The following is a 24,358-nucleotide window of genomic DNA, read 5'->3' on the forward strand; positions in this document are numbered from 1 at the left end:
TTTCGACCGCCAAACCTCTCAGGAGAGCATTTGCAACCGTTTGGCACCATTTTTGAATGAATTGCCAAAAGTCAGATTTTTGCTGAAATTTTGACCCCGGGGCTTAGGGATTTTTTCAAAAAAATCTTTTTCTGCCGGTGAAGTTGTTGAGGGCTGATTTCTTTTCCTGTGATAAAAAGCCTTCTGTTTCGACCGGAAAACCTTTCAGGGGAGCATTTGCAACCGTTTGGCACCATTTTTGAGTGAATTGGAGAACTTCAGATTTTTTATGAAATTGTGACCCCGGGGCTTATGGATTATTTCAAAAACATCTTTTTCTGCCGGTAAATTTGTTGAGGGCCGATTTCTTGTGCTGTGATAAAAAGCATTCTGTTTCGACCGCCAAACCTCTCAGGGGAGCATTTGCCACCGTTTGGCACCATTTTTGAGTGAATTGCCGAAAGCCAGATTTTTGATGAAATTGTGACCCCGGGGCTTAGGGATTTTCTCAAAAAAACACTTTTTCTGCCGGTGAAGTTGTTGAGGGCTGATTTCTTGTCCTGTGATAAAAAGCCTTCTGTTTCAACCGCCAAACCTCTAAGGGTAGCATTTACAACCGTTTGGAACGATTTTTGAGTGAATTGCCGAAAGTCAGATTTTTGCTGAAATCCTGCCCCCGGGGCTTAGGGATTTTTTCAAAATAATCTTTTTCTGCTGGTGAAGTTGTTGAGGGCTGCTTTCTTGTCCTGTGGTAAAAAGCCTTCTTTTTCGACCGGCAAAGCTTTCAGAGGAGGATTTGCAATGGTTTGGCACCATTTTCGAGTGAATTGCCGAAAGTCAGGTTTTTGCTGAAATTTTGACCCCTGGGCTTAGGGATTTTTTCAAAAAAATCTTTTTCTGCCGGTGAAGTTGTTGAGGGCTGATTTCTTGTGATGTGATAAGAAGCCTTCTGTTTCGACCGCCAATCCTCTCAGGGGAGCATTTGCAACACTTTGGCACCATTTTTGAGTGAATTGGAGAACTTCAGATTTTTCATGAAATTCTGACCCCGGGGTTTAGGGATTTTCTCAAAAAAACACTTTTTCTGCCGGTGAAGTTGTTGAGGGCTGATTTCTTGTCCTGTGATAAAAAGCCTTCTGTTTCGACAGCCAAACCTCTCAGAGGAGCATTTGCAACCGTTTGGCACCATCTTCGAGTGAATTGCCGAAAGTCAGATTTTTGCTGAAATTGTGACCCCGGAACTTAGGGATTTTTTCAAAAAAATCTTTTTCTGCCGGTGAAGTTGTTGAGGAATGATTTCTTGTACTGTGATAAAAAGCCTTCTGTTTCGAACCGGCAAACCTTTCAGAGGAGCATTTGCAACCGTTTGGCACCATTTTTGAGTGAATTGGAGAACTTCAGATTTTTTATAAAATTGTGACCCCGGGGCTTAGAGATTTTTTCAAAAAAATCTTTTTCTGCCGGTCAATTTGTTGAGGGCCGATTTCTTGTGCTGTGGTAAAAAGCATTCTGTTTCGACCGCCAAACCTCTCAGGGGAGCATTTGCCACCGTTTGGCACCATTTTTGACTGAATTGCCGAAAACCAGATTTTTGATGAAATTGTGACCCCGGGGGTTAGGAATTTTCTCTAAAAAACACTTTTTCTGCCGGTGAAGTTGTTGACGGCTGATTTCTTGTCCTGTGATAAAAAGCCTTCTGTTTCAACCGCCAAACCTCTAAGGGTAGCATTTACAACCGTTTGGAACGATTTTTGAGTGAATTGCCGAAAGTCAGATTTTTGCTGAAATTGTGACCCTGGGGCTTAGGGATTTTTTCAAAATAATCTTTTTCTGCCGGTGAAGTTGTTGAGGGCTGCTTTCTTGTCCTGTGGTAAAAATCCTTCTTTTTCGACCGGCAAACCTTTCAGAGGAGCATTTGCAACCGTTTGGCACCATTTTCGAGTGAATTGCCAAAAGTCAGGTGTTTGCTGAAATTTTGACCCCTGGGCTTAGGGATTTTTTTCAAAAAAAGCTTTTTCTGCCGGTGAAGTTGTTGAGGGCTGATTTCTTGTGATGTGATAAAAAGCCTTCTGTTTCGACCGCCAATCCTCTCAGGGGAGCATTTGCAACCGTTTGGAAACACTTTTAAGTGAATTGCCGAAAGTCAGATTTTTGTTGAAATTTTGACCCCGGGGCTTAGAGATTTTTTCAAAAAAATCTTTTTCTGCCGGTACATTTGTTGTGGGCCGATTTCTTGTGCTGTGATAAAAAGCCTTCTGTTTCGACCGGCAAACCTTTCGGTGGAGCATTTGCAACCTTTTGGCACCATTTTTGAGTGAATTGCCGAAAGGCAGATTTTTTCTGAAATTCTGACCCCAGGGCTTAGGGATTTTTTCAAAAAAATCTTTTTCTGCTGGTTAAGTTTTTGAGGGCAGATTTCTTGTCCTGTGAAAAACAGCCTTCTGTTTCGACGGCCAAACCTCTCACTAGAGCATTTGCAACCGTTTGGCACCATTTTTGAATGAATTGCTGAAAGTCAGATTTTTGCTGAAATTTTGATCCCGGGGCTTAGGGATTTTTTCAAAAAAACATGTTTCTGCCGTTGAAGTTGTTGAGGGCTGATTTCTTGTCCTGTGATAAAAAGCCTTCTGTTTCTACCGGAAAACCTTTCAGGGGAGCATTTGCAACAGTTTGGCACCATTTTTGAGTGAATTGCCGAAAGTCAGATTTTTGCTGAAATTTTGACCCCGGGGCTTAGGGATTTTTTCAAAAAAATCTTTTTTTCCCGGTTAACTTGTTGATGGCTGATTTCTGGTCCTGTTGAAAAAAAGCCTTCTGTTTCGACCGGCAAACCTTTCGGTGCAGCATTTGCAACCATTTGGCACCATTTTTGAGTGAATTGCCGAAAGGCCGATTTTTGCTGAAATTTTGACCCCGGGGCTTAGGGATTATTTCAAAAAAATCTTTTTCTGCTAGTTAAGTTGTCGAGGGCTGATTTCTTGTCCTGTGAAAAAAAGCCTTCTGTTTCGACCGCCAAACCTCTCAGGAGAGCATTTGCAACCGTTTGGCACCATTTTTGAATGAATTGCCAAAAGTCAGATTTTTGCTGAAATTTTGAACCCGGGGCTTAGGGATTTTGTCAAAAAAACATTTTTCTGCCGGTGAAGTTGTTGAGTTCTGATTTCTTGTCCTGTGATAAAAAGCCTTCTGTTTCGACCGGAAAACCTTTCAGGGGAGCATTTGCAACCGTTTGGCACCATTTTTGAGTGAATTGCCGAAAGTCAGATTTTTGATGAAATTGTGACACCGGGGCTTAGGGATTTTCTCAAAAAAACACTTTTTCTGCCGGTGAAGTTGTTGAGGGCTGATTTCTTGTCCTGTGATAAAAAGCCTTCTGTTTCGACCGGCAAACCATTCGGTGGAGCATTTGCAACCGTTTGGCACCATTTTTGAGTGAATTGCCGAAAGGCAGATTTTTTCTGAAATTCTGACCCCAGGGCTTAGGGATTTTTTCAAAAAAATCTTTTTCTGCTGGTTAAGTTGTTGAGGGCAGATTTCTTGTCCTTTGAAAAAAAGCCTTCTGTTTCGACGGCCAAACATCGCAGGAGAGCATTTGCAACCGTTTGGCACCATTTTTGAGTGAATTGCCAAAAGTCAGATATTTTATGAAATTGTGACCCCGGGGATTAGAGATTTTTTCAAAAAAATCTTTTTCTGCCAGTGAAGTTGTTGAGGGCTGATTTCTTTTCCTGTGATAAAAAGCCTTCTGTTTCAATCGCCAAACCTCTCAGGGGAGCATTTCCAACCGTTTGGCACCATTTTTGAGTGAATTAGAGAACTTCAGATTTTTTATGAAATTGTGACCCCGGGGATTAGAGATTTTTTCAAAAAAATCTTTTCCTGCCAGTGAAGTTGTTGAGGGCTGATTTCTTGTCCTGTGATAAAAAGCCTTCTGTTTTGACCGGAAAACCTTTCAGGGGAGCATTTGCAACCTTTTTGCACCATTTTCGAGTGAATTGCCAAAAGTCAGATTTTTGATGAAATTGTGACCCCGGGGCTTGGGAATTGTTTCAAAAAAATCTTTTTCTGCCGGTTAAGTTGTTGAGGGCTGATTTCTTGTGCTGTGATAAAACGCCTTCTGTTTCGACCGCCAAACCTCTAAGGGTAGCATTTGCAACCGTTTGGAACCATTTTTGAGTGAATTGCGAAAAGTCAGATATTTTATGAAATTGTGACTCCGGGGATTAGAGATTTTTTCAAAAAAATCTTTTCCTGCCAGTGAAGTTGTTGAGGGCTGATTTCTTGTCCTGTGATAAAAAGCCTTCTGTTTCGACCACCAAACCTTTCGGTGGAGCATTTGCAACCGTTTGGCACCATTTTTGAGTGAATTGCCGAAAGGCAGATTTTTGCTGAAATTCTGACCCCAGGGCTTAGGTATTTTTTCAAAAAAATCTTTTTCTGCTGGTTAAGTTGTTGAGGGCAGATTTCTTGTCCTGTGAAAAAAAGCCTTCTGTTTCGACAGCCAAACCTCTTAGGAGAGCATTTGCAACCGTTTGGCACCATTTTTGAATGAATTGCTGAAAGTCAGATTTTTGCTGAAATTTTGACCCCGGGGCTTAGGGATTTTTTCAAAAAAACATTTTTCTGCCGTTGAAGTTGTTGAGGGCTGATTTCTTGTCCTGTGATAAAAAGCCTTCTGTTTTGACCGGAAAACCTTTCAGGGGAGCATTTGCAACCGTTTGGCACCATTTTTGAGTTAATTACCGAAAGTCAGATTTTTTATGAAATTGTGACCCCGGGGCTTAGGGATTTTTTCAAAAAAATCTTTTTCTCCCGGTTAACTTGTTGAGGGCTGATTTCTTGTCCTGTGATAAAAAGCCTTCTGTTTCGACAGCCAAACCTCTCAGGAGAGCATTTGCAACCGTTTGGCACCATTTTTGAGTGAATTGCCGAAAGCCAGATTTTTGATGAAATTCTGACCCCGGGGCTTAGGGATTTTCTCAAAAAAACACTTTTTCTGCCGGTGAAGTTGTTGAGGGCTGATTTCTTGTCCTGTGATAAAAAGCCTTCTGTTTCGACCGGCAAACCTTTCGGTGGAGCATTTGCAACCGTTTGGCACCATTTTTGAATGAATTGCTGAAAGTCAGAGTTTTGCTGAAATTCTGACCCCAGGGCTTAGGGATTTTTTCAAAAAAATCTTTTTCTCCCGGTTAACTTGTTGATGGCTGATTTCTTGTCCTGTGAAAAAAAAGCCTTCTGTTTCGACCGGCAAACCTTTCGGTGCAGCATTTGCAACCATTTGGCACCATTTTTGAGTGAATTGCCGAAAGGCCGATTTTTGCTGAAATTTTGACCCCGGGGCTTAGGGATTATTTCAAAAAAATCTTTTTCTGCCGGTGAAGTTGTTGAGGACTGATTCCTTGTACTGTGATAAAAAGCCTTCTGTTTCGAACCGGCAAACCTTCCAGAGGAGCATTTGCAACCGTTTGGCACCATTTTTGAGTGAATTGGAGAACTTCAGATTTTTCATGAAATTCTGACCCCGGGGCTTAGGGATTTTCTCAAAAAAACACTTTTTCTGCCGGTGAAGTTGTTGAGGGCTGATTTCTTGTCCTGTGATAAAAAGCCTTCTGTTTCGACAGCCAAACCTCTCAGAGGAGCATTTGCAACCGTTTGGCACCATTTTTGAGTGAATTGCCGAAAGTTAGATTTCTCCTGTAATTGTGATCCTGGGGCTTAGGGATTTTTTCAAAAAAATCTTTTTCTCCCGGTTAACTTGTCGAGGGCTGATTTCTTTTCCTGTGATAAAAAGCCTTCTGTTTCGACTGCCAAACCTCTCAGGGGAGCATTTGCAACTGTTTGGCACAATTTTTGAGTGAATTGGAGAACTTCCGATTTTTTTGAAATTGTGACCCCGGGGTTTAGAGATTATTTCAAAAAAATCTTTTTCTGCCTGTAAATTTGTTGAGGGCCGATTTCTTGTGCTGTGATAAAAAGCATTCTGTTTCGACCGCCAAACCTCTCAGGGGAGCATTTTCCACCGTTTGGCACCATTTTTGAGTGAATTGCCGAAAGCCAGATTTTTGATGAAATTGTGACCCCGGGTGTCAGGGGTTCAGGAGCAGAGGCACAGGAAAGGGAGGAAATAGAGAGCGAGGGGGAGGAGTCCGAAGGAAATGTTAGCGATGACAGCGGTCCGAGGTCTCTGAGTCTTTCCAGCGAATCGGAAGATTCACAGAAAGGGGCTCCCATGGTCAGAGCAAGGGGGGTGCCTAGGGGGACACCCCAGGAAGAAGGGGCCAGAGGGGACTCAGAGAGCAGCAGTTGGAAATCAGGACCAGCGTCCACACCAGAGTGCAGTAGGGGGGAGGAGTCCCAGGCATCGGGATCAGGCGGCGCACTGCCAGTGGGAGGACATGAGTCAGGATTGGCCACGCCTCCATCGGGGAGCGAGGAAACGGTCGAGAGGAAGGTTGAAGGCTGGGCGCGCGCGCCAAGTTCAAATGTACAGGAGGGCGGCGCAGTTGGCAGCCCGGATAGGGAGCCAGGTCCCAAAGCCCGCCGAAAAGAGGGGGAGGAGTCAGGGGGGTCAACGTCAGCGTCAGAAGAATCCAGGAAGGAAGGGACCCCGGGGGGTAGCAGGACCCAGAGGAGAAAGGAGAGACGGAAGAGGTGGAGTAAGGCTAGAATCTTAAACTGGTGTACAGGGGGCGGAGACTCAGATGGAGCTTCGCCGATCTAACCCCTAGACGTAGAGCTGGGGCGCTGCGGCTTGAAAATGGAGACTGTACTTCAATAAAGACTTTTGTACATTACTGCCGGCTAGCGTTGGTCCTCTGTGAGCTGGGACCTGGAGCCAGCTCTGACACCGGGGCTTAGGGATTTTCTCAAAAAAACACTTTTTCTGCCGGTGAAGTTGTTGAGGGCTGATTTCTTGTCCTGTGATAAAAAGCCTTCTGTTTCAACCGCCAAACCTCTAAGGGTAGCATTTACAACCGTTTGGAACGATTTTTGAGTGAATTGCCGAAAGTCAGATTTTTGCTGAAATTGTGACCCCGGGGCTTAGGGATTTTTTCAAAATAATCTTTTTCTGCCGGTGAAGTTGTTGAGGGCTGATTTCTTGTCCTGTGATAAAAAGCCTTCTTTTTCGACCGGCAAAGCTTTCAGAGGAGCATTTGCAATGGTTTGGCACCATTTTCGAGTGAATTGCCGAAAGTCAGGTTTTTGCTGAAATTTTGACCCCTGGGTTTAGGGATTTTTTCAAAAAAATCTTTTTCTGCCGGTGAAGTTGTTGAGGGCTGATTTCTTGTGATGTGATAAAAAGCCTTCTGTTTCGACCGCCAATCCTCTCAGCGGAGCATTTGCAACCGTTTGGCACCATTTTTGAGTGAATTGGAGAACTTCAGATTTTTCATGAAATTCTGACCCCGGGGCTTAGGGATTTTCTCAAAAAAACACTTTTTCTGCCGGTGAAGTTGTTGAGGGCTGATTTCTTGTCCTGTGATAAAAAGCCTTCTGTTTCGACAGCCAAACCTCTCAGAGGAGCATTTGCAACCGTTTGGCACCATTTTTGAGTGAATTGCCGAAAGTTAGATTTCTCCTGTAATTGTGATCCTGGGGCTTAGGGATTTTTTCAAAAAAATCTTTTTCTCCCGGTTAACTTGTCGAGGGCTGATTTCTTTTCCTGTGATAAAAAGCCTTCTGTTTCGACTGCCAAACCTCTCAGGGGAGCATTTGCAACTGTTTGGCACAATTTTTGAGTGAATTGGAGAACTTCCGATTTTTTTGAAATTGTGACCCCGGGGCTTAGAGATTATTTCAAAAAAATCTTTTTCTGCCTGTAAATTTGTTGAGGGCCGATTTCTTGTGCTGTGATAAAAAGCATTCTGTTTCGACCGCCAAACCTCTCAGGGGAGCATTTTCCACCGTTTGGCACCATTTTTGAGTGAATTGCCGAAAGCCAGATTTTTGATGAAATTGTGACCCCGGGTGTCAGGGGTTCAGGAGCAGAGGCACAGGAAAGGGAGGAAATAGAGAGCGAGGGGGAGGAGTCCGAAGGAAATGTTAGCGATGACAGCGGTCCGAGGTCTCTGAGTCTTTCCAGCGAATCGGAAGATTCACAGAAAGGGGCTCCCATGGTCAGAGCAAGGGGGGTGCCTAGGGGGACACCCCAGGAAGAAGGGGCCAGAGGGGACTCAGAGAGCAGCAGTTGGAAATCAGGACCAGCGTCCACACCAGAGTGCAGTAGGGGGGAGGAGTCCCAGGCATCGGGATCAGGCGGCGCACTGCCAGTGGGAGGACATGAGTCAGGATTGGCCACGCCTCCATCGGGGAGCGAGGAAACGGTCGAGAGGAAGGTTGAAGGCTGGGCGCGCGCGCCAAGTTCAAATGTACAGGAGGGCGGCGCAGTTGGCAGCCCGGATAGGGAGCCAGGTCCCAAAGCCCGCCGAAAAGAGGGGGAGGAGTCAGGGGGGTCAACGTCAGCGTCAGAAGAATCCAGGAAGGAAGGGACCCCGGGGGGTAGCAGGACCCAGAGGAGAAAGGAGAGACGGAAGAGGTGGAGTAAGGCTAGAATCTTAAACTGGTGTACAGGGGGCGGAGACTCAGATGGAGCTTCGCCGATCTAACCCCTAGACGTAGAGCTGGGGCGCTGCGGCTTGAAAATGGAGACTGTACTTCAATAAAGACTTTTGTACATTACTGCCGGCTAGCGTTGGTCCTCTGTGAGCTGGGACCTGGAGCCAGCTCTGACACCGGGGCTTAGGGATTTTCTCAAAAAAACACTTTTTCTGCCGGTGAAGTTGTTGAGGGCTGATTTCTTGTCCTGTGATAAAAAGCCTTCTGTTTCAACCGCCAAACCTCTAAGGGTAGCATTTACAACCGTTTGGAACGATTTTTGAGTGAATTGCCGAAAGTCAGATTTTTGCTGAAATTGTGACCCCGGGGCTTAGGGATTTTTTCAAAATAATCTTTTTCTGCCGGTGAAGTTGTTGAGGGCTGATTTCTTGTCCTGTGATAAAAAGCCTTCTTTTTCGACCGGCAAAGCTTTCAGAGGAGCATTTGCAATGGTTTGGCACCATTTTCGAGTGAATTGCCGAAAGTCAGGTTTTTGCTGAAATTTTGACCCCTGGGTTTAGGGATTTTTTCAAAAAAATCTTTTTCTGCCGGTGAAGTTGTTGAGGGCTGATTTCTTGTGATGTGATAAAAAGCCTTCTGTTTCGACCGCCAATCCTCTCAGCGGAGCATTTGCAACCGTTTGGCACCATTTTTGAGTGAATTGGAGAACTTCAGATTTTTCATGAAATTCTGACCCCGGGGCTTAGGGATTTTCTCAAAAAAACACTTTTTTCTGCCGGTGAAGTTGTTGAGGGCTGATTTCTTGTCCTGTGATAAAAAGCCTTCTGTTTCGACAGCCAAACCTCTCAGAGGAGCATTTGCAACCGTTTGGCACCATCTTCGAGTGAATTGCCGAAAGTCAGATTTTTGCTGAAATTGTGACCCCGGGACTTAGGGATTTTTTCAAAAAAATCTTTTTCTGCCGGTGAAGTTGTTGAGGACTGATTTCTTGTACTGTGATAAAAAGCCTTCTGTTTCGAACCGGCAAACCTTTCAGAGGAGCATTTGCAACCGTTTGGCATCATTTTTGAGTGAATTGCCGAAAACCAGATTTTTGATGAAATTGTAACCCCGGGGGTTAGGAATTTTCTCTAAAAAACACTTTTTCTGCCGGTGAAGTTGTTGAGGGCTGATTTCTTGTCCTGTGATAAAAGGCCTTCTGTTTCAACCGCCAAACCTCTAAGGGTAGCATTTACAACCGTTTGGAACGATTTTTGAGTGAATTGCCGAAAGTCAGATTTTTGCTGAAATTGTGACCCCGGGGCTTAGGGATTTTTTCAAAATAATCTTTTTCTGCCGGTGAAGTTGTTGAGGGCTGCTTTCTTGTCCTGTGGTAAAAAGCCTTCTTTTTCGACCGGCAAACCTTTCAGAGGAGCATTTGCAACCGTTTGGCACCATTTTCGAGTGAATTGCCGAAAGTCAGGTGTTTGCTGAAATTTTGACCCCTGGGCTTAGGGATTTTTTTCAAAAAAAGCTTTTTCTGCCGGTGAAGTTGTTGAGGGCTGATTTCATGTGATGTGATAAAAAGCCTTCTGTTTCGACCGCCAATCCTCTCAGGGGAGCATTTGCAACCGTTTGGAACCATTTTTAAGTGAATTGCCGAAAGTCAGATTTTTGTTGAAATTGTGACGCCGGGGCTTAGGGATATTTTCAAAAAAATCTTTTCATGCCGGTGAAATTGTTGAGGGCTGATTCCTTGGCCTGTTATAAAAAGCCTTCTGTTTCGACCGGCAAACCTTTCAGGGGAGCATTTGCAACCGTTTGGAACCATTTTTGAGTGAATTGCGAAAAGTCAGATATTTTATGAAATTGTGACTCCGGGGATTCGAGATTTTTTCTAAAAAATCTTTTTCTGCCAGTGAACTTGTTGAGGGCTGATTTCTTGTCCTGTGATAAAAAGCCTTCTGTTTCGACCGCCAAACCTCTCAGGAGAGCATTTGCAACCGTTTGGCACCATTTTTGAATGAATTGCCAAAAGTCAGATTTTTGCTGAAATTTTGACCCCGGGGCTTAGGGATTTTGTCAAAAAAACATTTTTCTGCCGGTGAAGTTGTTGAGGGCTGATTTCTTTTCCTGTGATAAAAAGCCTTCTGTTTCGACCGGAAAACCTTTCAGGGGAGCATTTGCAACCGTTTGGCACCATTTTTGAGTGAATTGGAGAACTTCAGATTTTTTATGAAATTGTGACCCGGGGCTTAGGGATATTTTCAAAAAAAATCTTTTTCTGCCCGTGAAGGTGTTGAGGGCTGATTTCTTGTCCTGTGATAAAAAGCCTTCTGTTTCGACCGGAAAACCTTTCAGGGGAGCATTTGCAACCGTTTGGCACCATTTTTGAGTGAATTGCCGAAAGTTAGATTTCTCCTGTAATTGTGATCCTGGGGCTTAGGGATTTTTTCAAAAAAATCTTTTTCTCCCGGTTAACTTGTCGAGGGCTGATTTCTTTTCCTGTGATAAAAAGCCTTCTGTTTCGACTGCCAAACCTCTCAGGGGAGCATTTGCAACTGTTTGGCACAATTTTTGAGTGAATTGGAGAACTTCCGATTTTTTATGAAATTGTGACCCCGGGGCTTATGGATTATTTCAAAAACATCTTTTTCTGCCGGTAAATTTGTTGAGGGCCGATTGCTTGTGCTGTGATAAAAAGCCTTCTGTTTCGACCGCCAAACCTCTCAGGGGAGCATTTGCCACCGTTTGGCACCATTTTTGAGTGAATTGCCGAAAGCCAGATTTTTGATGAAATTGCGACCCCAAGGCTTAGGGATTTTCTCAAAAAAACACTTTTTCTGCCGGTGAAGTTGTTGAGGGCTGATTTCTTGTCCTGTGATAAAAAGCCTTCTGTTTCAACCGCCAAACCTCTAAGGGTAGCATTTACAACCGTTTGGAACGATTTTTGAGTGAATTGCCGAAAGTCAGATTTTTGCTGAAATCCTGCCCCCGGGGCTTAGGGATTTTTTCAAAATAATCTTTTTCTGCCGGTGAAGTTGTTGAGGGCTGCTTTCTTGTCCTGTGATAAAAAGCCTACTTTTTCGACCGGCAAACCTTTCAGAGGAGCATTTGCAACCGTTTGGCACCATTTTCGAGTGAATTGCCGAAAGTCAGGTGTTTGCTGAAATTTTGACCCCTGGGCTTAGGGATTTTTTTCAAAAAAAGCTTTTTCTGCCGGTGATTTCTTTTCCTGTGATAAAAAGCCTTCTGTTTCGACTGCCAAACCTCTCAGGGGGTCGAGCGCTGATTTCTTTTCCTTTGATAAAGAGCCTTCCTTGTAGAATTTTACGCATAACCTTGCTAGCGTGTGAAATGAGTGCAATTGTGCTTTAATTGGAGCATTCTTTGGCACTGCCCTTCTTTGGGATTGGGATGGAGACTGATCTTCTCCCATCTTCTGGCCACTGCTGAGTTTTCCTAATTTGCTGGCATATTCAGTGTAGCACCTTAACAGCATCATCTTTTAAAATTTTAAATAGTTCAGCTGGAATACCATCACTTCCACTGGCCTTGTTATTTGCAGTGCTTTCTAAGGCCCATTTGACTTCACTTTCCAGGATGTCTGGCTCAAGGTCAGCAACCACACTACCTGGGGTGTATTCCGGGGGCGGCGCGAACGGCAATGGCGGTCCTCTTCCACTAGCGAGGAGGAGGCTCCGCAGAAAAGGGTCGTCCGCCACGGCGAAGCGGAGACCCACTCCGGAAACCCACAGGCAGCAAGAGCCTGTGGTCCTGAGGCTCGGTGGGCGCCAGAAGCGACCTCCTAAGCGGTAAAGGAACCCCGTAAGGGGCTCCGGAACGTGGAGGGGGGTTGCGGCGCTGTGAGCCGTTTCGCGATCTGCGGAGCGAAGCCGCGCTGCTGCCGCCGGTGAGCGCTGATCCCTTTTCCTGCAAATTTTGGATTCGGAAGAAAGCAACAACTTATTTGTGAGTAAAGACTGAATACTTTAAATTTGAGACCAAAAGCTGAAATCAAAATATTGAACTTGGCTGAAAGCGGAGAGACGTGGAAACAGGAAGTCCGTCTTCCACTGCCATTGAACTTTAAAAAGCAAAGAGCTGGAGGAGTGGAGGCTTAAAAATAACTCTCAACCTTATTGATCTGAGCACCCACTGAATCTGCTATACAAAGTAAAGACTTTAAGTTTATGATTTGGTACCATTTATTTGCATTGATCTACCTTTCTTCTATTGGAATTACAATTGGAATGAGAAACCCAGGGTCCGGAGCTGCCTGAGCTCTTTGAGAGACTGAGCTGTCAGTTTTGCAGATTTGGCTATTGTGTATCAGAACTTGTAACAATCTGAGGGTATTTGGACCTGCTATTTTGAAACATCTTTTGAAAGACCAGTAAGCACTGTTTGAAACAAAGTGACTGTTAACATCAACTCTGCTAAATATTTGTATTTGAAGGTTCTTGGACATTAAATTAGACTCTAATTACATTAGAATTCTTCCCTAAAGACATCTTAAGCTCCCTCTAGAGGATTTGAGATTTACAACAGTGACTTTACATTTACTTTCTATTTCCCGGCCGCCTGTTCTCTCTCGACCTCTCTTTTCCCATGGGAATAACTCAGCGTGACCTTGACTGTTAGATAACGTTGGAATGAGTGGCACAAGAAGAAGAGGAAGAACTAGACAAACAACTTTGACAACCCTAACCTCAGCCTCGCAGATACGTAGATCATCTGTACCTACTCTGCCTTCAGAAGTAGAAGAAGCCGTTCTGCCACAGGCAAAGGAGGGAGAAACAAAGCAGTTACAATTGGAAGATATGGCCTCAGGATCATCTGCTTCTATTCTAGAGAAAATTTATGAAAAATTGGAATCTTTGGATAAGAAAGTGGAAGCTTTGGATAAGAAAGCAGATGAGCAAACAGCTAAGATTGATCAAAATACAGAATGCTTAAATAAATTAACTGGACAAGTTGCACAGAACACACAGGCAATTGGACAGTTGACGGAGGCCACAGCAGAAAATCGGAAATTGGCTGAGGACACTAGTCAAAAACTAGAAAACTTAGAACAAGAGGTAAGACCACTCTGCAAACAAGTAGGGGAACATCAGATTTATCTTTCTATGATAGAACTGCGAAACCGTGAGAATAATCTAAGGATTAGGTCGCTACAAGAAGCAGAAGGAGGCAACCTAGCTGAGTTTTTAACTAAAGAATTCTCCAAGTTTTGGAATTTAGAGGAAAAGGACTTTAAAATTGTGTCAGCTTTCAGGCTTGGAAGATTCATAAAGAAGGAGAGGCCCAGAGATTGCCTGATAACATTGAGATCAAAGGAGGAAAGGGATAAGATTTTGGGCCTACACTACGGAAAGTCACTGGACATTCTGGACAGAAGAATTGAAATCTACAAAGATATTCCTAGACAACTGCTGGACCTCAGATCCGCCTATTCTGAACTTGTCAAATTATTAAGGAGCAACTCAATTGCTTTCAGGTGGGAATTCCCCCAAGGAATATCCTTTACCTTTAGAGGGAAGAAGGTTAAAATTAGAACACCGGAAGAGAGAGACAAATTTCTGTCTACATACGGAGAGGACCTCCAAAAAGGAATTGAACTACCTTCTGGGCCTGGAGCACCGGCAGTACCGGCACCTGTGGAACCTGAAGATCCTGTGAATAAGATACCACCCCTAGAAAAATAATCAGATTTATTCAGGATGTCTCTGCAACTTTTGAGCTGGAATATAAATGGCTGTAACATTCCGGAAAAAAGGAAGAAAATATTTCATATATTAAAAAAAGAACAATTGGACATTATTTGCTTACAGGAAACACATGTGACAAGGCTCCACAGAAAAGTGTTAATAAACAAAAGATTGGGCCAGGAATTTATATCTTCGGACAGAGTAAAGAAGAGAGGTGTGGTGATATATGCGAAAGAGAGCCTGTCACCCAAATTCTTATTTAAAGATGAACATGGAAGAATTTTGGCAATTGAGATACAACACCAAGGAGAGAAACTTTTGATATTAGGAATTTATGCACCAAACGAAGGGAAATCGGAATTCTACAAGAAGTTGCATGAGACTATGCTGGATTATCTGGACTATAACAACATCATTATGATGGGAGAAATGAATGGGGTCGTATCAACCAACATGGACAAGTCACAAAGTCAAAATGTTACAAAAGACGGCAGACTACCTAAAACTTTTTTTGAAATGACAGACAATATGGATTTGATTGACATCTGGAGGACGAAGAACCCCCTGGGAAGAGAGGGAACATTCTTTTCTGAAGCCCAACTGACCTGGACAAGAATCGACCAAATATGGATATCTAGAGGCCTGGCACCTAAGGCTAGAAAAGTGGAAATCTGCCCAAAGACCTGCTCCGACCATAATGCAGTAAAGATGGATATGACACTGTTACCAACCGGCTCTTTTAGATGGAAGATGAATGACAACTTGCTCAGAGATCAGGAAATCACCAAGAAGGCCCAAAAAGCTTTGAAGGACTATTTTGAGATAAATATGAACACCATGGTGGAAAAAAGAATCGTCTGGGACGCAAGCAAAGCCGTTATGAGGGGATTCTTGATACAACAGAATGCAGTAAAGAAAAGGATACAAAATGAGAAAAAAGACAAGATTCTGGACAAAATAAAAGAATTAGAGAAGAAGTTAAGATTAAACCCGAAGTCACAGCCAACTCTGAGAGAAATCAAACTCTATCAAGCACAATATTCCAAATTGATAAACCAGGAAATAGAGTGGAAGGTCAAATTAATGAAACAAAAAACGTTTGAGTCGGCGAATAAATGTGGAAAACTGCTAGCTTGGCAGTTGAAGAGAAGACAAAGATTAAATACGGTTACAAATTTAGAGATTGAAGGAAGAAATATCCAGAATCCTGTGGACATTAGAAAGTGTTTCCAGAAATATTTTAAAAAATTATACACTCAAGGGCCGCAAGACGAGGCTGAGATTAAACAATTTTTGGCAAAAAATGGATTACCAAAATTGTCACAAGAAAATAGAACAATCCTGAACTGCAAAATAACACGACAAGAGATTGAACAGGCCATTCAGAACATGCAATTGGGCAAATCTCCAGGGCCAGATGGGCTGACCTCCAAGTACTATAAGACATTAAAAGATTACTTGATACAACCTTTGATGGAGGTCAGCAATGAAATTATGGAGGGGAAGAGGGCACCGGAGTCGTGGAAGGAAGCGTTTATCACATTGATACCAAAGACGGAAGCTGAAAAGACACAACTTAAGAACTATCGTCCCATCTCTCTTTTAAATGTGGATTACAAAATATTTGCAGACATTTTGGCAAGTAGACTTAAAAAAGTTTTAAATGAAGTAATTCACAAGGACCAGGCAGGCTTTCTCCCAGGCAGACATTTGTTTGCTAATACAAGGAACATTATTGACATTTTGGAACTTTTGCAAACAGATATAAACACAAAAGCAGTTTTAATTTTTATAGACGCGGAGAAGGCCTTTGACAACATTTCCTGGAAATTTATGATGGGAAACCTAAAAGAAATGGGAGTGGGACGGGGTTTTGAGAATGGGATTGAGGCGATATATTCAGAGCAGAAAGCTAAACTGATAGTTAACAATGTGGTTACAGAAGAGTTTAAAATTGAAAAAGGAACACGACAAGGTTGCCCTATTTCCCCTTTGTTATTTATTTCGGTTCTGGAAGTGCTATTGAACATGATCAGAGGGGACCGGTTGGTGGAAGGAATTCAGGTCGGACAGAAACAATATAAACTAAAAGCTTTTGCAGATGACCTGGTTTTGACCCTGCAGGAGCCAGAGTCTAGTACGAAAAGAGTATTACAATTGATTTATGACTTTGGTCGGGTGGCGGGATTCAAATTAAATAAACAGAAAACTAAGGTTTTGGGGAAAAACTTGACAGACACAAAGTCAGAACAGTTTCAGAAAGAGACAGAACTTAATGTGGTTAAAAAAGTAAAATACCTAGGGGTAAACATAACAGCAAAAAATCTAAGTCTATTTAAGGATAATTATGAAAAGTGCTGGGCAGAAATCAAGAGAGACTTAGACAGTTGGACAAAATTGAAACTTTCTTTGTTAGGCCGAATTGCTGCCATCAAGATGAATGTATTGCCAAAGATGTTGTTTTTGTTTCAAACACTTCAGGTTTTGGACAGGACGGAGTGCTTTCAGAAGTGGCAGAGAGATATTTCTAAATTTGTCTGGCAGGGCAAAAAGCCCAGAATTAAGTTTAAGATATTAACTGATGCGAAAGAAAGAGGGGGCTTTGCCCTGCCAGATCTAAAGTTGTACTATGAGGCCGCAGCGTTCTGCTGGCTAAAAGACTGGCTACTTCTTGAGGACACTGACGTGTTGGATTTGGAAGGGTTTAACAATACTTTTGGATGGCATGCATACTTATGGTATGACAAGGTTAAAGCAAATAAGGCCTTTAAGAACCATATTGTCAGAAAATCACTGTTTAATGTCTGGACAAAATATAAAGACTTGTTGGAAAATAAAACTCCAAGGTGGCTTTCACCTTTGGAAGCTAAGGCCCGAAAAAGACCCAATATGGAGGCTAAATGGCCAAAATATTGGGAAATACTAGAAAAAGATGGAGACAACTGGAAATTGCAGAGTTTGGAGAAAATGAAGGATAAAGTGCGAGACTGGTTACATTACGCTCAGATTAAAGAAGTCTTTAAAAATGACAAGAAACTAGGGTTCCAGGTGGAGAAATCAAAACTAGAAACAGAACTGTTAGAACCAAAGTCTAAGGTACTTTCAAGGATGTATAACTTGCTGTTAAAATGGAATACACAAGATGAAATGGTTAAATCGGCTATGATAAGGTGGGCGCAGGACATTGGGTACAATATCATGTTTGAGGACTGGGAAAGGTTGTGGAGTACTGGGTTAAACTTTACTGCATGCAATGCTTTGAAAGAAAATGTAATGAAAATGATATATAGATGGTATATGACCCCAGTCAAACTTGCAAAAATATACCACCTGTCTGATAATAAGTGTTGGAAATGTAAAGAGAGTGAAGGAACATTCTTCCACCTCTGGTGGACCTGCCCTAAAGTGAAGGCGTTCTGGGAAATGATTTATAATGAACTGAAAAAGGTATTTAAGTATACCTTCACAAAGAAACCAGAGGCCTTTCTTTTGGGTATTGTCGGCCAAGGGGTGGTAAAGAAGGACTGGACATTTTTTATGTATGCAACAACAGCAGCAAGGATACTTCTTGCAAAGCACTGGAAAGCTCAAGATCTACCCACACTGGAAGAATGGCAGATGCAACTGATAGACTATATGGAACTGGCCGAGATGACCGGCAGAATCCGCGACCTGGGAGAAGAGAAGATGGAGGAGGACTGGAAGAAATTTAAGAATTATTTACAAAAACATTGTAATTTGAGTGAATGTTAAGCAGGATGCTAGATCATAAATAATTGAGCACCACTAAATTAGATGATTTAAGATAATAAGTGAGATTGAGAAAATATAAACCTTTTTGAGAATTATAAGATTATAAATATACAGATGGGACATAAGAATGCAAATAAGATAACAAATTGCTGGCAAAAAGTAACAACGATGAAAGTGGGAGCGGGAGATGTGAGGAAGTCCAAAGAAAATGTGAAATTATGTTAAGATATATGTTGTACTGTTTATTATATTTATTTATTTATATTGTAAACCCCAATAAATATTTAAAAAAAAAAAAAGAGAGAGAGAGGAAATCTCACACAAAGGATAGACCTTCACAGGTGAAGGAAGAACCACTGATTGCTACTGGTTCTCAACAGAGTCCAAAGGTTGAACCAGTGAGCACAGAGGATCAGAACCTCATACGCAGGTCTGAGAGAGTTACAAAGGGTGTACCACCAAAGAGGTACTCAAAAGAGTTTGCTAACTTAGCTGTTGTATGTGTTGCTATTGTTAACAACTCAAAGCAGGTTGAAGCAGTGTCTAAGTCAGAGACAAAGACACAACAGAGAGTAGCTAACCAAGGTAATGCAGAAGCACTCATTCCTTGGAAGCCAGACAACCAGAGAGGTACACTGGTGAAACCAGTGGTGGGGAGTTCCAAGGGTGGAACTGAAACAACAGGGGACTGTTATATGTATAACAACTGTTTGTTCTCTTCTCTGGATCATGTTTTGCCCATTGATGCTTTTGGGGGAGGATGTCAGGAAAAAGCACCAAGGCAAAAGCCAGCTCCAGATGGCTGGAATGCAAAACAGGATGTTGTGGTTTGCAGATATACTTTTGGAAAAAAGGTGGAGCCTATTCTCTGTACTGAGCACCGGATGTTAGCTCAGTGCGTCATCTGACCTGTGCTGGAAGTACAGGGGAGGAGTTGTGACTCTTCTGATGGAGACTGAAGGGTGCAGTCACATTTCTATGTACTGTTGAGTGACAGGAATAAAACATGTAGAAAGATTTTTGATGAAATTGTGACCCCGGGGCTTTGTAAGGCCTCGTTGGACAGCCACTTTGCTTTCTTGCATTTCCTTTTCATTGGGATGGTTTTCGTTGTTGCCTCCTGCACAATGTTACGAGCCTCCATCCATAGTTCGTCAGGCACCCTTTCCACCAAATCTAAATCCTTAAACCTGTTCGTCACTTCCACTGTGTATTCATAAGGGATTTGACTTAGATTATATTTTACCGGCCCAGTGGTTTTTCCTACTTTCTTCAGTTTAAGCTTGAATTTTGCTATAAGAAGCTGATGATCTGAGCCCCAGTCAATTCCAGGTCTTGTTTTTGTCAGGAAAAAGCAGCAATGCGGCAGCGAGCTGCAGGTGGCTGGAAAGCCAAACAAGATGTTGATGTTTGGGACTGTACCGTGGGAACAAAGGGACAGTCTATTCACTGTACTGAGCACCGGATGTTAGCTCAGAGTGTCATCTGACCTGTACTGGAAGTACAGGGGAGGAGTCTATCTCTCTCTTCTGTAGGAGACTGGAGAGTGCAGACGTGTTTCTCTGTACTGCTGCAATGACAGAAATAAAGACATGTAAATAGATTTCTGTCTGTCTCTTTCCCCTCCCTGAGGGAAGCAGGGAGGAGGGAGAAATGGTGTGTCCCTCTCACGCTGAGTGGGATCGCCGATTGTGACCTTGCCTGTATCCTGCCGGGAGACGCAGACGGGGAGGTCAACAAGGATCTTAAGCCTGGTGCCTGGAGAGTGGCCAGTTACCTCTGACTGAGGCTTAAGAATCCGACAGTTTTTGCTGACTGTATAGAGCTTCTCCATCTTTGGCTGCAGAGAATATAATCAATCTGATTTCGATGCTGCCCATCTGGTGATGTCCATGTGTAGAGTCGTCTCTTGTGTTGTTGGAAAAGCGTGTTTGTGATGACCAGCTTGTTCTCTTGACAGAACTCTATTAGCCTTTGCCCTGCTTTGTTTTGATCTCCAAGGCCAAACTTGCCAGTTGTTCCTTTTATCTCTTGCCTCCCTACTTTAGCATTGCAATCCCCTATAATGGGAAGAACATCCTGTCAGGAAAAAGCACCAAGGCAAAAGCCAGCTCCAGATGGCTGGAATGCAAAACAGGATGTTGTGGTTTGCAGATGTACTTTTGGAGAAAAGGTGGAGCCTATTCTCTGTACTGAGCACTGGATGTTAGCTCAGTGTGTCATCTGACCTGTGCTGGAAGTACAGGGGAGGAGTTGTGACTCTTCTGATGGAGACTGAAGGGTGCAGTCACATTTCTATGTACTGTTGAGTGACAGGAATAAAACATGTAGAAAGGACTCCTGTCTGTCTCATTTCCCCTCCCTGGGGAGAATGCAGGGAGGGAGAGAAGCAGAGAAGCAGAGGGTGTGTTCTTCTCACGACTAATGAGAAGAATCGCCGGGTTTGTTTACCTAGTCTGCCGGGGTCGCAGTAAACACAGTATCTCGCTCAATTGCCTCGGGGGAGGCCAGGTACCTCTGCCTGTGAGCTGAAGATACTAACATATGGCAGCCTTCGGATGGTTGCGATTCATCAGACATCTGCATGAGAGGCTGGTGGATTGTCCTCCTCTGCTCCAAGGGAGAAGGCAAGCGTCTGAAAGAAGCCAGAGGCTCAACAGACAGCTGGTGGAAAGAAGAGGTGTTTTCCAGAGCAACAAAGTTCAAGGTATGCTGCATTTCGGGCTAGAAGAGTGAACGCAGTTTGATTAATTCACTGGTTCACGGAGCTGCGTTTCAACGAAAACAAAAGCTCCGGGAGGAAGAGGCCTGCAGCTTGAAGGCTGAAGCCTGCATTCCACAAATTCTTGTGGTTGATAAACTGTCCTATTGAAATGCATTGTTGCTAAGTAACGGAAAGTTGGAAAGTTACTGGCAAAGGGGCTGGACTGTGAGTGTGAGCCTGGGAAAGCGAAACAAAATCAGAGAATGTTTTGGCTACAAGTTTACGTGCCCTTGGAAGGGACTTTCCATAGCAGCCAGAGTTTAGCTGCCAGGTGCAAAAGAGCGTAAACAACTTGCAGTTTGCCTGCGTGAGAAAGGAAAAAACAACTGTTGGATTTTACAGTTTGTTTGACAGTGTGAGCTGGAGGCTTGGCTTCAAGATGGATGCCAAGAAAGGGGGAGGTCTGCCTTACCCACCTCCCTTAACCAATGACAATTATTCATCTTGGTCTGTAAAGATGAAGGCCCTGCTGCAGAATCAGAGGCTTTTTGATGTAATTGAAAACCCCATCCCTGCAGCACCAACCAGAGGTTGGGAGTCACAGAATGTAAGGGCCAGGACTGCTATAATTCTGTGTGTCTCAGATGATCAGTTGGTGCATGTTCAGCATTTAGAAAATGCGAAAGAGGTTTGGGACACGCTGCGTACAACGCATCAGAGAGATGCTGGTTCTTCATCGTTGCTGTATTTTGAGAAATTGACCAATCTGAGACTTGCGCCTGATGGAGATGTTCAAGCGCACCTGACAGAAATGAAGTTTCTGCGTCAACAGATGGTGGAACGCAATTTCCGTCTTCAGGAGGAAGTGTTTTGCTTCATGATGATAAACAGCCTTAACCGCACCTACAAGGTTGTTGCCAGTCAGCTTGGTTCCCTACCGGCCGCGCAGCTGACCGCGGAGAGAGTGTGTGCTGTGGTCCTGAATGAACACGACAGACTTGCTGCACTGGAAGTGAAAGACAGGGGGAGGGAAGAACAGAGTTCTAATTCCCCCACTGCTGATGCTACTAGGGAGCATGGTGTAGCATTGAGTGCTGTCCGATGCTACAATTGTGGACAGACTGGGCATCTACAGCGAAACTGTCAAGAGGAGCAAAGAGCAGCTCTACGAAGCCTGAGGCGTCAGGCAAAAGCCGTTCCAAGTGCCAGGTGAAACCTGCAAAGGCTATGATGGCGAAAGGAACCACGCCAGATGTTGGGAACTCGTTCATAATTGACACGGGCGCAACGGTTCATATGTGCCCGCACAGACAACTGTTTACGACGTTGAAGAAGCAAAGCTTCGCTGTGAAACAGGCCAACGGTCAAGAGTTGGAAGCGACTGGAATTGGGACTGTGTATCTTGAGAGTCTGAACTTGACAATAAGTGATGTTTACCTGGTTCCAGAACTGAGATTTAATCTGCTGAGCGTGTCGCAGATTGCAAAGAAAGGACTGAAACTGACCGATGATGCTAAAAGCTGCAAGATCTACAAAGATGGAGAACTGTTTCTTACTGCCAAAGAGAAAGATGGACTGTATTTGTTGACTTTTGATCAAAGTGATTACATGAAATGTAATTCTTCTGATTCTAACGAAATCTCTCTTGCAGGTGTGACCAGTGTGAGCACCAGGAAGGTGACGAAGAAGGTCGACAGAGCATTTCAGCGGGTGTATGCTGATGTGATTGGTCCTCTAGAGCCATCTAGGAGCAGTGCAAAATTTTACCTTTTGTGTGTGGATTGTTTCACTAATTATTCTTGGGTTTATATGATGGAGAAACCGCAAGAAACTTTAGAAAAGTTTCAGGAGTTTTGTGACAAGGTTAAAAATATGTATGATGCTAACATTGATTGTCTTTTCACAGATGACAAGCAAGTTTTTCTGTTACAGAAGTTTCAGAAGTTCCTGGATGGAAAAGGGATAGACCACAAAATTGCTGTTTCGACCGAAGCGTGGAACAGGGGGGTCTGTGTTAGAGTGAACAAAGAATTGCAAAAGGGGATGAATGCGCAATTGCTGAGTTCACATTTGCCACATGAATATTGGGCCGAATCGCTAGCGTCCTATCTTCATGTGTGGTTGAGAAAGGTCTCAACAGAGTTGGGATGTTCTCCTTTTGAGAAGCTGTTCAATAGAAAACCTTCTGTTGCCTATTTTAAGGTTTTCGGGTCTCATGTGAGAACAGAAGCTCCAGGTGGAGTAAAGAATGCCAGAGGCATTTTTGTGGGTTATGAAAAAGGTCTCTACAGAGTAATTTTGTCTGAATCTGGTCAGGTGATTCTCACAAAGTTCCTAGAGAGTGCTCCAGAGCAAGAGCGGGTTGTAGAACACACATTTCCCACAGGAAACGATTCAGATGATGATGATGATTTTTCTGATGTCGCAGATTACAGTGGTACTGACGATGACAGTGATAGCTCAGAGAGTTCAGTTGTAACAGTCATTGAGAGGAAATCTCACACAATGGATAGACCTTCACAGGTGAAGGAAGAACCACTGATTGCTACTGGTTCTCAACAGAGTCCAAAGGTTGAACCAGTGAGCACAGAGGATCAGAACCTCATACGCAGGTCTGAGAGAGTTACAAAGGGTGTACCACCAAAGAGGTACTCAAAAGAGTTTGCTAACTTAGCTGTTGTATGTGTTGCTATTGTTAACAACTCAAAGCAGGTTGAAGAAGAAGAAGAAGAAGAGTTTGGATTTGATATCCCGCCTTTCACTCCCCTTCAGGAGTCTCAAAGCGGCTAACATTCTCCTTTCCCTTCCTCCCCCACAACAAACACTCTGTGAGGTGAGCGGGGCTGAGAGACTTCAAAGAAGTGTGACTGGCCCAAGGTCACCCAGCAGCTGCATGTGGAGGAGCGGAGACGCGAACCCGGTTCCCCAGATTAGGAGACTACCGCTCTTAACCACTACACCACACTGGCTCTCTTGAAGCAGTGTCTAAGTCAGAGACAAAGACACAACAGAGAGTAGCTAACCAAGGTAATGCAGAAGCACTCATTCCTTGGAAGCCAGACAACCAGAGAGGTACACTGGTGAAACCAGTGGTGGGGAGTTCCAAGGGTGGAACTGAAACAACAGGGGACTGTTATATGTATAACAACTGTTTGTTCTCTTCTCTGGATCATGTTTTGCCCATTGATGCTTTTGGGGGAGGATGTCAGGAAAAAGCACCAAGGCAGGGGTCGCAGACGGACGGTAAACACAGTATCTCGCTCAATTGCCTCGGGGGAGGCCAGGTACCTCTGCCTGTGAGCTGAAGATACTAACACATCCTTCTTTGGCATAATCTTTTAAAATTTTAAATAGTTCAGCTGGAATACCATCACTTCCACTGGCCTTGTTATTTGCATTGCATTCTAAGGCCCGTTTGACTTCACTTTCCTGGATGTCTGGCTCAAGGTCAGCAACCACACTACCTTGGGTGTACGAGACATCCATATCTTTCTGGTATAATTCCTCTGTGTATTCTTGCCACCTGTTCTTGATGTCTTCTGCTTCTGTTAGGTCCTTACCACTTTTGTCCTTTATTATGGTAATCTTTGTACGAAATGTTCCTTTCATATCTCCAATTTTCTTGAACAGATCTCTGGTTCTTCCCATTCTGTTGTTTTCCTCTATTGCTCGTTTA

At 43.5% G+C, this 24,358-nt stretch overlaps 1 protein-coding gene across 1 annotated transcript in view; it reads left to right on the forward strand.

Annotated features, from left to right (window-relative positions):
* The window catches only part of LOC308468994 (uncharacterized protein), a gene marked incomplete at both ends in the record, with an annotated part of 77,040 nt that extends 53,568 nt beyond the window's left edge, over positions 1–23,472 (forward strand). Inside the window, one exon of the mRNA XM_081024320.1 lies at positions 23,111–23,472. Coding sequence (XP_080880446.1) covers positions 23,111–23,472 — 362 coding nt within the window. The remainder of the gene's footprint in view (positions 1–23,110) is intronic.
* Positions 23,473–24,358: the final 886 nt, after the last annotated feature.

This window comes from Podarcis pityusensis (assembly GCF_964106645.2).
Source record: "Podarcis pityusensis genome assembly, contig: HAP1_SCAFFOLD_69, whole genome shotgun sequence".
Lineage (NCBI taxonomy): Eukaryota > Metazoa > Chordata > Lepidosauria > Squamata > Lacertidae > Podarcis > Podarcis pityusensis.